Below are 14,719 nucleotides of genomic sequence, written 5' to 3' on the forward strand. Positions count from 1 at the left end.
TCCTCCACTATATCATCATTTTCCCCACTATGCTCTGGACTGAATCATCATACAGAACTCCCTTCAAACCAAAAAATCGATAACTATAGTTCTATGTTGTGACAACCCAATTTTCTAAGATTTTAATTCATTTCATTATATTTTTGGTTACCATAATTAATTATCTAATTGTGGTTGCAGATTTTACCCACTTGTGATGTTTAATGGGATAATTTAGTTTTGTTATCTATATATATATATATATATATATATATATATATATATATATGATATCAAATGGAGCTGAGAAGCTTGCTACCAAGTGCCAGCCGTGGGAATTGAGTGAAGAAGAATAAGAGAGATTGGTAATGTGTTGCCGCGGGACCCACAAAAAAAAATATTAATGGGATTTGGTTTAGTTAAATTTTATAAATACATATGATACATATATATATATATCTCTTGTCTGATCATGAGGAGATGGCAGCCAACATAGTGGGGAGCAAATGAGATATTTTTATATGACAGTGGGACCCACCTGTACCAAAGTCATTACAAATGACTTAATTCACATATCAGACTCTCATTTTCTCTCTTCTCAATTACGTTCTCTCGCTCTATCCTCTCAGTTCCCTTTTTCTTTTCTTTTACCATCATTTACAAGCTTGGTTTCTTCTCATTAATTGGAATACTTGGAAGCCATTTGTGGCTCTTCGAAGAGCACGACGAGGTCTACGCGGTTGTACCATCAATTTCAGCTTTTGGTCTCCCCTTGGCCTTCGAATTTAGAGACCCATTTTAAGGGTTTTGGGCAATCTTAAGGTAGGGGCTCTTAACTCATGATGTTCTTGCTCTTTTGTGAATTATACCTCCTAAGTTGTTGAAAAGCATGCTTATTTTTGAATTAATTGTATTAAAGATGATGTAAGTGTTATATGTGAGGTTATGATTAAATGTGTTACTTGAGTTGTATGAGAACATGTTTATTTGACTAATTTCCTTGTCTGACAAATTGATTTACCATGCTTATATTGTTGTAGAACTTGCTAGAATGATATGGGATGGCATGTGTAATTTCCCTAGAGTACTTGTAATGTATGTATAATTGTATAATGTGAAAGCTTTCACTTCCATGGCATTAAGAACATGATGTACATGCATACCATGAGACATGATTGGGAAGATTGTTTTTGAAATGAAAATAGGGAGTTTTGGGGAAAAGTATTTTGATGAAAGTGTTTTTGGAAAACCCGGTCGCCGCGGGGGTACCAAAGGACCGGAGTGTTAATATAGCCTAGAGGGGACTAGGGAGTCGCCCTAGCGTGGTTGAGCTAGTTGAGCCCCATAATGACGCCGCGGGGGTACCAAGGGTCAGGGACACTAGCCAATCCTCCTCTCGTGTCGCTGCGGGGTCACCAAAGGGCGGGTTATATTAACAGTTTGAAAGTGATGAATTTTAAATGTGAAAATGGGGAGCGACATCGGCATGCATTCGCATTTCATGGCATTGCATTGTTTGTACTTGAGTTTGGTTGGAATGTTGTATTATCCCGATATTGTATGATCCCCATTCCCATCGACCTATTCTATGTTTGGATTCACGGGGACACAAGATGCGTGTCTTAAGTGTCACCTACTGAGCATATAGCTCACCCTACATACTTATTATTTTTTTCAGGTCATGGCAAAGAAACGGCGGATGACAATCCTCCGCAAACTTGAAAGTTGTTAGAAGGTTGTTTGCTATTTTGTATTTTGACCATTCTATATATATTCATAGTTGTGGAAATGTAACTAAGTTAGTATTCATGGCCTTGTAATTTAAGAACGAACTTATCTTTTGTTTAATGTAAATGAAACTAATGGAATCATGGTATATATTTCCATGTAATTGTATCATGTAACGTTGTAAGACATGGACTTTAGATCTTAACCATGTATTTTGGGACTGTAATTATGATAATTTGGATTAATTGGTGTGTGCATGTTCTACTATGAGAGGAACTATGTTGAGGTATAATGAATGGGATGCTGGAGTATATTTTTTTGTTTTGTGTATTGGGACAGGTTGTTGAAGGGCCATTTTTAGGGGAGGTCATGCCGAAATTTTTGTATAAATGGTTTTAGTTTAGGGTCGTTACAAATTTGGTATCAGAGCAATGGGTCGAATACCATTAGGACAACAGGTAGAGGCCTACTTAGGTTTGCATGAGGAAGTTGAATTGCCTGATTATGTGCTACGAGTTAAAGTGTTTAAATGTTTGAAAAACATGCTTAATTGTTTACTTGTTTATTTGTTTATGTGATCACATGCTTATATGTTTACAGTTTTGAGGGCATACCTAATTGCTAAGTGTTTACGTGTTTTAAATGCTAAAATTTATGTTACTTGGCCATGCATGTGAAATAGTTATATGATCCGACTTTGAAAATAAAATGGGAATGTATTTATACGTGATAAGATGGCAAGCTGTGAACATGGATTATGTAAGTGTGTAGTAAATGAAATGATGATGAAGATGGAAAGGATATTTAATTTCACCTAATTATTAAATGGACTTATAGTTTAAACTTATGTGATAAGACATGGTCGTGTCAAGGTTTATGCTACGGTTATTGTGTATATATATAAGTATGTTTTTTTGAACATACCTGTATTCTTATATGTTTATGCGGTCGAGAATGGGATAGTTGTGTGAGTTTGACCTGTGATGGCGAGGAGCTCGATTGCTCCAGGGTTGTTGGGTACCTGTTCTTATCGAATGGATGGCTTGGTCTTTTTGCTCGTGAATTAAGCTATTTGGTGTGTAGCTATTTTTATCTTATAGTTGCATTTTGTGCAGTGCTTAGAGCACGACTTTAGAACGGGTTCATATTTCATGGCAAGGTGTCCTTGTTGTGTGTGAGTTTCATATATTGGTGTACGGGTTCTAGTGATCGTGGAGGTCAAGTGTACGAGTGAGGGTTTCAGTATGACCTTAGGAGGTCAGTGTTTGTAACTTAGGTCACGGATTGATGTGGAGGTTCCTTTCGAACCGATCGTGGTAAGTGTGACGGGGGTTGTCTGAGTCACGAGTGTAGTCTATGGATTGTAAAGGTGTATCTCGAACATTTTGGAACGGCTTAAGGAAGTGTGTTGGTTTTGATTATCATGGGAACTTGTTAGACCCTGTAGGTCTATGGTGACTTAGGACCGGTTGTTGGATGTAGATCATTTCATGGTCTTAAAGGAATCTGTTTTGGAGACTGGTTTGTTGAGGAGTGATTCTCGTTTAAGATAGTTGCAGGAATGTGTTGCGGGTAATCAACTCTTGATGAGTCGGTTGCATGGCTCAGTCGATAAGCTGGGTTTTGGGTTGACACGACTATCTAGAAGGTCTCGAGGTGAGGTATAGTGGTCAGTTTTAGCTGTGTAATGTAGGGTTGCACGATAAGGCAGGTAGTCTGGGGTCAATGGAGAGTTTGGTTGTTTATGGATGAAGTGATAGCTGGTGAGTATGGCGTTATCAAATGAATTGTGTTTTAAAATTTGAAAGCTGTGGATTCGGGTTGTATTTCAATTGTGTTTGGCGTATCAGGAGATAATGCTCGGTGTTTGAGGATCCGGAAAGGTAGATTGATGATAAGAACGAGTGGAATGAGGTTGATCTTGTAGGCTTAGTTGGTAGACCATTTGATTTTTGTCGAGGCTAATAATGTTCTAAGGAACAGTGAAGAAGGGAGCTAGTGACGTTGAACCTAAACTATGAGGTTTTCTCATTTAGGCACGTAGATCGCCTTAGAAGGAGTGGATTAAGTTATCGATTAAGTGTTAATGATTGATGGCATCATTGATGGTTTTGAGGTGATAGTTGAGTGTTGAGCATTCTGGTCTTTATGTTCATTTTTGTTTTAAGGATTTGTCGATATGACATTACAGTATGGAGGTTCTTTGCTAGTGGTAAATAGTGGTTGTTGTGGGGGGAGTATCGAGAGGAATGGTTATTTCTTGTTTTGATGATGTTACCTTAAGGATGTTTGAAGAAGAATCACTTAGTTGTGGCTTGATGGTCTGGTGGGGTGATAGGTTTGAACCGTTGTTTCGAATGAGTGGCAATAGGGGCGTCATGACGTGATGTTTAGTATTGATGAGCATAATGGTTTCAGGTACGATCAGATGATGGATTAGAATTGTGAGTGTTGTTGTATGTTGTCAGGTAAGTGATGGGATTGTGGGCCAATTGAGGTAATTGTGGATGGCTCAGTTTTTAGAACTAGCGAGAGCGGTGTTGCCGGATAGGCACTTTTTTTTTTTCTTTTAAGGAGTCAGTGGACTGTTGTGACTGAGGTCATGGGTCTAGCGTGCTCGGTGTTCGAGGTAATGTCGTTTTGAAGGGTGAAGGTGGAATAGGTGGTAAAGTGTCATTTTATGAGGTTGTCATTTGGGAGTGACGGTTTCCAGATGGGACGGAACACGGTGTCCAAAGTGCTATGATTGTTTCTAGTGATCGAGTGTCGTGAGCATTAATGCTCTTATCTGGTTGGTTTTGGTTGGCATGAGTATCGCGACGTAGTGTATGTGAGGTTCCAAGTTTGTGTTTGACAGTCCTTAAGTGGCGAGGTCACCTAGAATTATGTCCGTAGTCCCATATGTGTTTCCAATTGGTTCTTCTCCTTGTGTGTAAAAAGTTCATTTCATCTCAGGTGAAATTAGGTGTCCACGGTTAAATGATTGGTGAGTAACGTGTGACAGGGTGTTAGGTGCATTCAAGTGTGAGTTGTCAGTGTCTTGTGAGAGGGGTTCATTACCATTTCCATTTGTTCTAGTCCTGGTAAGGATGTCGTTCGTCGTGAGACTTGTTCTCCATCTAGGAGTTGTGCACATCCGTGGGCGGACGAAATTGTGAACGGTTTGTTACGATATTGGAGTTTATCGATTGAGGTCCTAATTGAAGGAGTCGACTCACTCCCACGGAGGGAGGTGGAGTCTTTGGTTTTTGTAGTATTTCTTTTAAGAGTGGTTTTGACCGGTAGGATGTAAGGCACGGGTTACCGAATAGGGGTTGTGTTTCCGATGTTTAGTACTAGCGGTGATGGCTAGGAAATGTGTCGTGAATCGCAGTCTAAGGATGATTAAGTGATGGGATGTGAGTCATATACTCGGATGTTTTTATGAGCGTTTAATTTGAGCAGTGTCTTGAGGATAAGTGTCGATATTGCTTTAGAATTTTATGATTAGAGAAAGTGAATGTGTGATTCTATTGAGGAATAGTAGGGATGATTGACTTTGGTTTTAAGATTTCAGGTATGAGACGGTCGTATTGAGTATTCTGAAGAGGTAAGAATTGAACCGAATGGTGACATGGAGTCGTTTACCTGGTATGGGTATTATGAGGAGATTAGAGATCTTTTATGCTGGTTGATATTTGTGACGTTTGGTGCCGTATTGTTTCCAGCTTGTTAGGGGTTATGTGATTAATGTGCGATTGGGATTTTTAGAGCTGGTAGGTGACTGTATAGTTGTCGAGGTTATGTAGAGTGACAGATTGATTAGAGGGAGGATTTCGCGGTTGTTTTGTGGACTGTATGGGGTTGTGTTTGAGGATTAGACCTGAGGACAAGAACGACATATGTGTTGAGATCGAATCAATGATAAGAATGGCCTGACCAACCATTTCTCTTGAGTCATTTCCATCTTTAGCACGATGTTGGGTCAAAGGTCCATGATTGTTTTAGTTTGTTAGGAACAGTGAGAGTACGGTATTGCGCAATGTGTCGGTGTGACAGGGTGGATTCAAATGGTTTGTCTCGGGTGACGAGGTGTGTTAGGTATGACCAAGTGTCCGATAAGGGGTTTGCGGTACGATCATTGATTATTAAAGATCTTGTTTTGAGGATTTGTGTCCTGGGTACACGATGGTGCATTTTACTAATTTGGTGACTAATGTTTATGTAGTCATTGGGAGACTCATTGTTTAATCAACTTGAAGTTGTTAAGTATGATGATTGTCATATAGTGTGGTTGGTAGTCGCTAGTACGGTTATGCGATAGAGTAGCTATGCGGTATATAGCGAGTGCTTGGTCTGACACGGATGGGTGGAATTGAGTTTGAGCTTGATTGTGCAACAAACGGGATTCCTTGTATGGGGTTTTGTGTATCCTTTAAGGGATAAGTTGGGATTGGATGTTTTCGGGTATGCGGAAACTGTTGGATCTGAATTTCGGGACGAAATTCTTTTTAAGTGGTGGAGAATGTGACAACCCAATTTTCTAAGATTTTAATTCATTTCATTATATTTTTGGTTACCATAATTAATTATCTAATTGTGGTTGCAGATTTTACCCACTTGTGATGTTTAATGGGATAATTTAGTTTTGTTATCTATATATATATATATATATATATATGATATCAAATGGAGCTGAGAAGCTTGCTACCAAGTGCCAGCTGTGGGAATTGAGTGAAGAAGAATAAGAGAGATTGGTAATGTGTTGCCGCGGGACCCACAAAAAAAAATATTAATGGGATTTGGTTTAGTTAAATTTTATAAATACATATGATATATATATATATATATATATATATATATATATATATATATCTCTTGTCTGATCATGAGGAGATGGCAGCCAACATAGTGGGGAGCAAATGAGATATTTTTATATGACAGTGGGACCCACCTGTACCAAAGTCATTACAAATGACTTAATTCACATATCAGACTCTCATTTTCTCTCTTCTCAATTACGTTCTCTCGCTCTATCCTCTCAGTTCCCTTTTTATTTTCTTTTACCATCATTTACAAGCTTGGTTTCTTCTCATTAATTGGAATACTTGGAAGCCGTTTGAGGCTCTTCGAAGAGCACGACGAGGTCTACGCGGTTGTACCATCAATTTCAGCTTTTGGTCTCCCCTTGGCCTTCGAATTTAGAGACCCATTTTAAGGGTTTTGTACAATCTTGAGGTAGGGGCCCTTAACTCATGATGTTCTTGCTCTTTTGTGAATTATACCTCCTAAGTTGTTGAAAAGCATGCTTATTTTTGAATTAATTGTATTAAAGATGATGTAAGTGTTATATGTGAGGTTATGATTAAATGTGTTACTTGAGTTGTATGAGAACATGTTTATTTGACTAATTTCCTTGTTTGATAAATTGATTTACCATGCTTATATTGTTGTAGAACTTGCTAGAATGATATGGGATGGCATGTGTAATTTCCCTAGAGTACTTGTAATGTATGTACAATTGTATAATGTGAAAGCTTTCACTTCCATGGCATTAAGAACATGATGTACATGCATACCATGAGACATGATTGGGAAGATTGTTTTTGAAATGAAAATAGGGAGTTTTGGGGGAAAGTATTTTGATTAAAGTGTTTTTGGAAAACCCGGTCGCCGCGGGGGTACCAAAGGACCGGAGTGTTAATATAGCCTAGAGGGGACTAGGGAGTCGCCCTAGCGTGGTTGAGCTAGCTAGGCCCATAATGACGCTGCGGGGGTACCAAGGGTCAGGGACACTAGCCAAATCTCCTCTCGTGTCGCTGCGGGGTCACCAAAGGGCGGGTTATATTAACAGTTTGAAAGTGATGGATTTTAAATGTGAAAACGGGGAGCGACATCGGCATGCATTCGCATTTCATGGCATTGCATTGTTTGTACTTGAGTTTGGTTGGAATGTTGTATTATCCCGATATTGTATGATCCACATTCCCATTGACCTATTCTATGTTTGGATTCACGGGGACACAAGATGCGTGTTTTAAGTGTCACCTACTGAGCATATAGCTCACCCTACATACTTATTATTTTTTTCAGGTCATGGCAAAGAAACGGCGGATGACAATCCTCCGCAAACTTGAAAGTTATTAGAAGGTTGTTTGCTATTTTGTATTTTGACCATTCTATGTATATTCATAGTTGTGGAAATGTAACTAAGTTAGTATTCATGGCCTTGTAATTTAAGAACGAACTTATCTTTTGTTTAATGTAAATGAAACTAATGGAATCATGGTATATATTTCCATGTAATTGTATCATGTAACGTTGTAAGACATGGACTTTAGATCTTAACCATATATTTTGGGACTGTAATTATGATAATTTGGATTAATTGGTGTGTGCATGTTCTACTACGAGAGGAACTATGTTGAGGTATAATGAATGGGATGCTGGAGTATATTTTTTTATTTTGTGTATTGGGACAGGTTGTTGAAGGACCACTTTTAGGGAAAGTCATGCCGAAATTTTTGTATAAATGGTTTTAGTTTAGGGTCGTTACATATGTGGTCAGAGGAAAAGAAGGTATATGCAAGATTTTTACTTGCCAACTATATTTATGTGCTTGCCTGGCTTTTGTAAAGTACTTATTTAATTTGTAATACATTTTCTATCGTGTATGGTTGTTTTTAGGCTCTTTTTTCTAGTTCATTGATTTGGTTGGAATATTGTTGATTTTGTTTCACTGTTTAAAAGGAACAGAAAATGGATAAATGGGTTTTTTCTGCAGTTGAAATTTTCACTAATTTTGAAGGAATTTAGCTGGTTCTGTTTTACTACTTAAGAGGGAAAGGAAAATGGTGAAATTGAGATCAAACTTTTATGGCAAAATTTGGTTACTACATGATATAGATGGACTCAGCGGAGACGGCCTTTTGCTACAGAGAGGATCAGCTGTGTTCTCTTCCCCCAAATGTTCCTCCGTGTTTCTCCCAAATGCACAAAACAAACTTCAGGTGTGTTAGTAGTTGTTTTTCACTTTCTGCTCATTTTTAGTTTTGTGTTATTAGGTCACATTACTTTTGCTGTTAACAGAGATGCAAAGAAGGGAAGGCAGTCTCAGCCTAATTCAGAGAAGGTCATTACAGATTGTGGAACTTTCGATGCCAATTTCCTCACATTAGGCCCTCCAGCAACTTCGTTGCATTCGACACAAACTTCCTATGATGAACTTTCTGAATTCAATTTTCCTCCCTTTCAAGTAAAGCGTACATTAAAATTATATTTAACCTGCTTGATTTTCGATATTGCAAATTGATGTTTTAACTAAATTGCAGTTACTTATGGTGTGTTTTTATATCAAATGTTTTGAAGGGAAGCAGATATGATCTACAGGAGTGGTCAGGACAAGGTCGCTCAAGCCCGCAAAAACCATTTTATAGCTTTCTACCACTGAAGGAGCAAGTGGACAGCACAGAGACAACCTCAAACTTGGACAATAGCAGAGGCGAGTCCGGAGAGGATAGCGTTGATCGCAATCTGAAGATGTCAGTGGGTAGCTCAGATGGAGAACAATAGTTCCGTTTATCCAAGAAAACAAATCAAGTGGGCATTTCATCTCCTAATTCATTCTCAATAGTTTGATATGGTAAAGTCAGATGTTTCTTTAAGTATACCCCATGTGACCACAATATGTTAGTTGTTTGTTCAATTGTGCTCTGTATGAAGTTTTTGTTCAGTTGTATTTGTGCTTTACAAGATATGCACACAATTTGGTATAAATTATTATATAGCCGAAGGGTTTTGATTATACTAGTCTTGATTCGTTTTTTGTAGATCTTATCTCATACATGATTGCTGATGCTACAAAATGCAATTTCTGATCTGGTATAGTCCTTATTAGTAGTAACAAATGAAATTATTTGAGATGTTGAAGTCTAACATGGAAGGCAGTTCCTCCTTGCAGCTGCATTCCTATGTATTTGGCTCTTTTCTCATACTGGAGTCGAAGGAAATATTAAGACAATAATTCTTAAAAGTCAGGCTTGAACATATGATGTGTACTAAGTTTGAACTCTGCCTTTTCTTTTCTTATTTCTTTTCCCTTCTTGAAATATATCTCAATTTTGAATATAATAATAAATTAATTAAAAAAAAAAAAAAAAGAAAGAAAGAAAGAGAAAAACTGCGTCTACAATTTGAGGCATATTTATAGAAGCTGGTTGCAGGCTTCCTAGTTCCTGCACTCTACCAGAAGAGTTATGCTTTCCTATTTAATGCTCGTTGAATACCAGCTCACTGGAAAAGAAAGCTCTTCCAAAATCTTATATTTTCACTGAACCAAACAAAGCCCTGCACTTTGTGACCTGGGAACAAAAGCTTTCTGTGCAGATAAGTATTGGTTTGTGATTTTAACCAACACCATTATACATTTTTCTGAACCACAAAACAAAATTCTGTAAGTCTATAGACAGTGGTGGAGAAATGGGGGTGTTAAATCACAAGATAGCATTAGAAACGCCTTGGTTACACAATGGAGTGGATAAAGTGTGCTGCATGTAGTTTCATGTTCGTAGTTCACATTTGCTGCTTCACTCCTTGTAAATAAATGAAATTCTATAGCCAAATGAGATTGAAAACTAAATCAAACTTCCAAGATGTGCTTGTTTTATTACAGAAGGAGAAAAAGAGACTAGCCTGCACCAGAGTGAAGCAGATACAAAGAAAACAATACTAAGATACAACTCTATAGAATTCAGTTCCATTCCCATACAAAATGAAGAACGTAAACCAGCGCCAGAGAGAATGGATACAAGAAAAATGCTAAAATACAAGTCCAGAGAGGATAGGTGGAGCGCAAGAACGCAACCAGACCTATAATGGCACCAACCACCAAAACAACAAGCACTTCACTTGAAAAGTTCCATGTCAAGCCTTTTATATATATAACTGCTATAAATATTGACAAGTTCATTATGTTGTTCATAGCAACTCCACCATAGATCTGCAAATCAACAAATTGAATGCCTCAAGTTCTCCCAAATTGAAAATCTGTAAAATAACTAAAAATCACTGTAATAGAAGAAACTAATTAAGAGACAAACCTCTGAAAATGTCAAGGAAGCAATTTTCGAATTCTTTTGACTTGCAGGAAAGATGGCTGATGCTGCCACTCGAGCATTCAAGGCCAAAGGAATAACCACAAAAGAGATGAAGAAAGTAGGTATGTGAACTGCAACCGATAAGTTATAGACAGCATATACCAGAGGCCCTGCAAGAAAAGTAACAATTGCAATGCCCAAGATGACTAGCAATACCGCCTTTATGCAATCCCATGATAAAAACTTATCAATGATGCCTTCCTTATTTTCCACCCCATAGACCAATGAGTCAATTTCTTTCCACTGTTTCCAAGTAATCTGCAGATTCAAATGCAAGATTTTGTGATGCAATAATTGAATTTACAAAACATGGAGTGAAGATTAACTACCTTTCAGAAAGAAAAAAAATTCAATGGCAAGCTCATATTAACTTAGGAACTACAAAATTGTGTAAAGTCTAACATGACTAAATCAATAACAAATGAGTTGTAAACTTGTAACGACTACCTGATCAAATTCATCAATAAACCTTTTTGAGTCCTTGCATCTGCACACACGGGAAGCCTCATTAATCCATTTCCCGATTCCATTGACAAATTCTTTCTCATCTATCATAAGGTTACCATCTTCATCAAATTCCTTCATCACTTTTGCCACCACCCCATTATGGTCCAGTTCTATTCCGAAGTTAACATTTTGAATCAGTTCTTTTAGTTCAGATTGCTCTATATATCCATCATTACTTTTGTCCAACTGCTTAAAGAGGCTGCCAAAATAATTTTTGTAATAAGAAATAATATAAAGAAAATATTCACCAAAATCAAAGAAAAAACTAGATGAAATGTTAAAAATGAACCTTTTTATGTGATCTAGATTAGGTCTTCCATCATGAGTGAGGAGGCCTCTGGCTTCAAGTACTTCATAATGGACGTGCTTCAAAATTCTTGCCATAAGACGTTCAATTTTTGTAAGTTCAAGTCGTCTCTTATTAATCCATGGCTGAACAACCTGCACAGATGCTCAAACTAATTTTCCTCCATAAGAAAAATCTAATTACCAATAATTATTAGTGAAGTTGTATAGACGTGGTACCTTGTGCAATTATATCAAGGAGGCTTCTATTTTTTTTTTAATTTTGGTATGATATTGTAATTTGTAAGATTAATTTTCAATTTTCTTTGCATCTTTTCAATAACTTGGCCAAGGGATGGGTATGATTACTGTAAATAAGACGTGGATCGAAACAATAGTACAATGCAGTCTAATATTCGACTTCTGCAAGGATCAATGGGAATGCCCAAAGGATGGAAGAAGTTGCCACTTCTGTTAGCTAAACAGAGGTTGCTACTTCCATTATGTGACAATTAGGTTGCTTGCCTGTTGTAAGGATTTTCTTGCTTTAGAATCTCCACCTTCAACTCTCTGTTTGGCTCTATTTATCCCCTCTTCGCATCCCTTGATGAACTCTTCTTCATTAATCATTCCATCCTTGTTCGAGTCAAATGCTTCAAAAATTGAGAATTCTTTGTCTAACAGCACATTTCCAGTTTGAATTTCCTGCATCAGATCTTCCATTTCTGTACGTTTTATGCATTTATCTGCATCTCTATCAATTTGATTGAATAATCTGCAAGATAAATTTGAAAATTAGCAACTTCAGAGGTAGGACTAGAAAGGTAGTCCTCTGTCCTGGTGGTACTATTAGAGCTGATATTATTTTATTTCTTCCATAACTTCACATCTGCAGCTATCAAATGAGGAAGTAACTTATCAAATGAGGAAGTAAATAACTTAATATCAAACTTGATATATATCAAAGTGACCTTCAGATCTTCCATGGCTTTGCACAGACACACACACACACACACAATGCATATATATGTGATAAAAAGATAAACCTTTTGATCACAGGAATGTTAGGTGCCCCTTCCTCTGTAAGGAGATTTCCTTTTGCATGCCTTTGCACATGCTGCAAAAATCCGAGCAGCAGATTTTCATACTTTGTGTATTCTAAACTTCTTTCTTGAATCCATGGATCGTAAAGCTGTAAACAAAAATCGATATATATATATATGCATTGAAGATTAGGAATGCGAATCAATGGAAAAAATCAGCATCAGATTTTTATTTAAGTACCTGATATGCAAAGTATGAGAGTAGCAATGCCACTGATACTACAAGTGCACTCAGAATCACCACGCGACTCCCGGATGATGTTTCAAAGATATTGGATAGTTGCACTATAGCAAATGGGATCAAGGACAGGAGCATAAATCCTGCTGTATAGCTAGTCTTGTTATCAGTTGTAATACCAGAACCTGTGAATCCATCTAGGGAGAGAAAGTGACTCAGCACTGGTTTACATATGAACGATGATATACATTCCAAGTTGAACCAATTTAACAGAGGCAAATTCATTGGTGTAAAAGAAACAGACCAGTTAAGTGTGATAGTTTTTCTCCAACCAGCAAACATTTTGAAGTTGACGGTTGTGAATCTAGGGAAGTTGATGATTTTGGTTTGAACTCTTTTCTGCCGAAGATAACACATGTTCCCCACTGCAATGTAAGACAAAAAACACTTGTTCCAACTAGCATTCCAACTCCCATCACCACCAAAGATTGAGCACTCTCTTTGTTGCCAGAAAGTCCAGATACTGCATGCGCACATTGAATCGAGAAGATCAGAGTTCATTTAATAGACCATGTATAACAGAACTACAATGTTTTGTGGGACTCATTCACTTAGGCTGGATATGTATATATTTTATGAATTGATCCCACCAGATTAAAGGTGAAACATATATAGGTTGAATCCCTTCTAGTTTCATGCACTACATAATTTAAAAATGGACAATCCTATTTTGGAAGTCACCTAGACTGATAACACCTAAATAAAAAATAGATCAAGTCCACATAACAAGGATCAGAAAATTGGCAAATGAACAAGGAAGAGATGGGGGACTTACTGAGAACTACCACTACTCCTGGTAGCACCATAAGGATGCGAAAAATAGTAGCACCAAATATGCCAGTGCCAAATATGTTGAACAGCCACTTGCTACCCTTTGTTAGAAATTTTTCCCCAACAACCAACAAGTACTGATAGATCAGTATTTGAAATATGTAGCCTGAGATGTTGTCTGCACATGGAAAAAATCCATAGAAGTGGTAGCAGATTTCTGATGAAGATGAGAACAAGCCTTCGGAACCAAGAATTATTGTAGATGGATCGTCAAGATGATCTACTCCATCTGAGACCATTACTTTTGATATGGAGTTGAGTCCTAAAAACCGGCTTTGCACCACACCAGCCTCAAGGAGGAGAAAGGCCATACATAATAATAGGCTTGTCATAGTTGAGAAACAGCTTAGATCAGTTGGATTCAGGGGCCTTGGATGGTGCTCATTTATATACTAATGACAGCAACTTAGATCTCGACATAGATGGTTGTTGAATTGTGAAATGAAGTAAAGTAAACGTTTTATTTTTATTTTTCAAGTCTTTTTGAGTTTTAGATGATTAAACTAAGTTACTAACATAGATCATGCGTACTCCATTATTGTTTAAGCTAATTAGCAACATGCTCATGTCATAAGGTGACATCAATTAGCTATATTTTTGTCATCATGAATTTATTAGCGCAACTAAGAATGGTACGTGAAGTTTATACATTAGGCAATCACGTTATCGACAACAATGCATAATTTATGGCCATTCACATGTAGTGGGTAATAGGTATTATACATGAAAATGGCCTGTACTTGCACATGCACACGCAAATTAACTATTATTTATTGAGGTTAGGTTGAACTTTTAATTGAGGTTAGGTGTCTACGGTAGGGTGTGAAACTGAATAAAATTTAATTAATAAAAGAGTACTTAGCCAAGATTTTTTCTTCGATGAGTTTGTTTGTATGGCTACCTAAAGGACTTGA

General features: G+C 37.3%; 2 protein-coding genes and 1 long non-coding RNA gene across 3 annotated transcripts; 2 read left to right on the plus strand and 1 right to left on the minus strand.

The window, feature by feature from the left end:
- Positions 1 to 492: 492 nt before the first annotated feature.
- On the plus strand, positions 493 to 1,870 carry LOC132268050 (uncharacterized). The gene is made up of 2 exons (XR_009469211.1): positions 493 to 801; positions 1,658 to 1,870. It is a non-coding gene; the product is annotated as an uncharacterized LOC132268050 (long non-coding RNA).
- Positions 1,871 to 6,543: 4,673 nt separating this feature from the next.
- On the plus strand, positions 6,544 to 9,472 carry LOC132268130 (uncharacterized). Its single transcript, XM_059768908.1, has 4 exons — positions 6,544 to 6,924; positions 7,780 to 8,696; positions 8,776 to 8,941; positions 9,055 to 9,472. Exons 2-4 carry the CDS (start codon positions 8,593 to 8,595, stop codon positions 9,256 to 9,258), a joined length of 474 nt encoding a protein of 157 aa, XP_059624891.1. The 5' UTR covers positions 6,544 to 6,924; positions 7,780 to 8,592; the 3' UTR covers positions 9,259 to 9,472.
- An 813-nt stretch (positions 9,473 to 10,285) lies between these two features.
- Positions 10,286 to 14,044, minus strand: LOC132281213 (sodium/calcium exchanger NCL2-like). The gene is made up of 9 exons (XM_059782940.1): positions 13,750 to 14,044; positions 13,219 to 13,437; positions 12,918 to 13,111; positions 12,680 to 12,750; positions 12,159 to 12,408; positions 11,638 to 11,789; positions 11,289 to 11,547; positions 10,785 to 11,099; positions 10,286 to 10,684 (listed from the first exon to the last, which is right to left on the minus strand). The coding sequence occupies exons 1-9, from the start codon at positions 14,042 to 14,044 to the stop codon at positions 10,436 to 10,438; spliced, it is 2,004 nt and encodes a 667-aa protein (XP_059638923.1). The 3' UTR covers positions 10,286 to 10,435.
- Between the last annotated feature and the right edge of the window lie 675 nt (positions 14,045 to 14,719).

Source organism: Cornus florida, unplaced genomic scaffold (assembly GCF_030987335.1).
Source record: "Cornus florida cultivar Cherokee Brave unplaced genomic scaffold, ASM3098733v1 CherokeeBrave_3.0.0_Hap2_Chr01, whole genome shotgun sequence".
In the NCBI taxonomy this organism is placed as follows: domain Eukaryota; kingdom Viridiplantae; phylum Streptophyta; class Magnoliopsida; order Cornales; family Cornaceae; genus Cornus; species Cornus florida.

What these genes read in the sequence shown, in the direction of transcription:
- LOC132281213 (XM_059782940.1), bottom strand. Translation starts at nt 14,044, where the DNA reads ATGGTCTCAGATGGAGTAGATCATCTTGACGATCCATCTACAATAATT. An exon ending in AGGAGTAGTGGTAGTTCTCA is followed by an intron (nt 13,438 to 13,749) that starts GTAAGTCCCCCA and finishes GTGCGCATGCAG; the next exon opens with TATCTGGACTTTCTGGCAAC. An exon ending in CAAGAAAATCCTTACAACAG is followed by an intron (nt 11,790 to 12,158) that starts GCAAGCAACCTA and finishes GCATCTGTGCAG; the next exon opens with GTTGTTCAGCCATGGATTAA.
- LOC132268130 (XM_059768908.1), top strand. Translation starts at nt 8,593, where the DNA reads ATGGACTCAGCGGAGACGGCCTTTTGCTACAGAGAGGATCAGCTGTGT. An exon ending in ATGCACAAAACAAACTTCAG is followed by an intron (nt 8,697 to 8,775) that starts GTGTGTTAGTAG and finishes TGCTGTTAACAG; the next exon opens with AGATGCAAAGAAGGGAAGGC. An exon ending in TCAATTTTCCTCCCTTTCAA is followed by an intron (nt 8,942 to 9,054) that starts GTAAAGCGTACA and finishes AATGTTTTGAAG; the next exon opens with GGAAGCAGATATGATCTACA.